Raw genomic sequence first — 1,625 nt, 5'->3', positions numbered from 1 at the left:
CTATGGATCACTTTTTAAAAACAGAAAACAGCGCCATAAAATATGATCCATCACTGCGGCGGACGCCCCTTATTTTGGTTTCTGAACGGTGGCAGCCCTACGGATGGCAAGGAAAAGAATCGACTTTTTGCCTTCGCGACATTTCCGGATGTCAACAATGACATGAAATGTGTCTACATGGTATCAGCTAATAATGAATGATAAACTTGTACGTAAAAGTTTTACCTCTTTTCCTACAATTACAGTGGAATTGTCACTTTTGAGTGTGTTCACACTGCAGTCCGTTAGCGCTGCTGCTGGTGTTATTTAGTTGCTGCGGCGTACAGGTAACACAGGTATGACAGATTTATAAGAAATCTGCTGAGGTCCAACTCCTGCTCACCTTGTTGCTCAGGCTCTGGTTCTCCCGGTCCAGTTCCTGCGTGTGCAGCTGCTGCTCCTGCAGGAGCAGGTTCTCCTCCTTCAGTCTCTCTATGGAGGCCTGCAGCTCCCGGTTCTCCTTCTCCAGCTTCAGAACCCGGCTGGAGACGCCTTCATTGAGCTCGTGGACCAGAGACTTGCGACCTGCGGAGCAGAAAGGTCAGAGAGGTCAGCCGGTTCAGGGAGCTGACCCGATAGCAGCTTGGCGGGCCGATCAGAACCGTACTCTCTGAGGCGAGGCCATCATGGTTCTTGGAGAGCTGCTCCAGCTCCCAGCCCAGATGGGCCGACTCGTTCATGCTCTGCTTCTGGCCCAGCTCCAGCAGCAGGTTCTCCTCCAACAGCTCCTCCAGCCGCTGCCGGTCGCCCTCGCGCTCCTGCAGGACAACCAGGACCATCAGGTTCTGGTTCTGGAGGGAACCCAGACCCAGAGAGGACTGTCAGGTTCTGGTAGCGTACCATCTCCAGGTCGTGGATCTTGGCGCGCAGCAGCAGGTTGTCCTTCTCCAGCATGTGCAGCTTGTCGCAGCGCCCCCTGGCGGCCGCCAGCTGCTCCTCTAGCAGCACCTTGGTCTCCAGCAGCGTCGTGTTGTCGTCTCGCAGCTCCTGCGGGAACGAAGCACAGTCCTGACCGGGTCCTGACTGGGTCCAGCCACACAGACCAGGTTCTGTGTGGCGACCGGCGCCACACAGAACCTGTGCTCCAAGTATTCACGTCCACCTCCATCCGGGTCTTGTAGAAGTGAACATCGTTGAGTCGCTCCTTGCAGCGGCCAAGCTCCACCTCCAGCCGGTCCACCCGCGCCGCTCGCTCCCTCAGGGCGTCCACCTCGTCCCGGTACGCTCGGACCGAACGGGCCTCGCAGGACAACGACTGGTTCTGATCCACAAACACACGATAAGTGTAACCGGCTGGACGAATGTTCTGGCTCTGAATGGAGTGAGATCGGACCTCTTGCTTGAGTTTCTGCAGCTCCTGATCCAGACGCTCCGCCTCGTGTTTTGAATCCATCAGCTGTTCTGTTTTCTCCTCCCTGCAAACAGAACCAGAACCATCAGACCCAAAGTGTCACAGAACCGCTTCAGGAGTTTGTTAGTCTAGCCATCTTCCATATTTCTCATCAGCCCTTTAAACCAGTTATTGCCATAAAATGTTTCTACGACTTTATGTGTCATCAGATGTTTCCCACTTTGTCAACCTGTTC

General features: G+C 54.6%; 1 protein-coding gene across 4 annotated transcripts in view; it reads right to left on the bottom strand.

The window, feature by feature from the left end:
- The window catches only part of LOC106935215 (protein Daple-like), a 59,143-nt gene that overhangs the window by 41,246 nt on the left and 16,272 nt on the right, over positions 1 to 1,625 (bottom strand). For all 4 annotated transcript variants that reach the window (XR_001421849.1, XR_001421850.1, XM_015015576.1 and 1 more), the window contains exons 9-13: positions 1,373 to 1,454; positions 1,142 to 1,300; positions 880 to 1,026; positions 647 to 797; positions 383 to 564 (exon numbers count right to left, since the gene is read on the bottom strand). Coding sequence is in view for 2 of the 4 variants with exons in the window: in XM_015015576.1 (XP_014871062.1) it covers positions 383 to 564; positions 647 to 797; positions 880 to 1,026; positions 1,142 to 1,300; positions 1,373 to 1,454 (721 nt within the window). In the remaining 2 variants the exon portion in view is untranslated. The remainder of the gene's footprint in view (positions 1 to 382; positions 565 to 646; positions 798 to 879; positions 1,027 to 1,141; positions 1,301 to 1,372; positions 1,455 to 1,625) is intronic.

The sequence above is a fragment of the Poecilia latipinna genome, unplaced genomic scaffold, assembly GCF_001443285.1.
Source record: "Poecilia latipinna isolate Pla-1442-1.1 unplaced genomic scaffold, P_latipinna-1.0 Scaffold1929, whole genome shotgun sequence".
NCBI lineage: Eukaryota > Metazoa > Chordata > Actinopteri > Cyprinodontiformes > Poeciliidae > Poecilia > Poecilia latipinna.
Note: the sequence above shows the minus strand (reverse complement) of the source record. Positions and strands in the feature narration are given on the sequence as shown.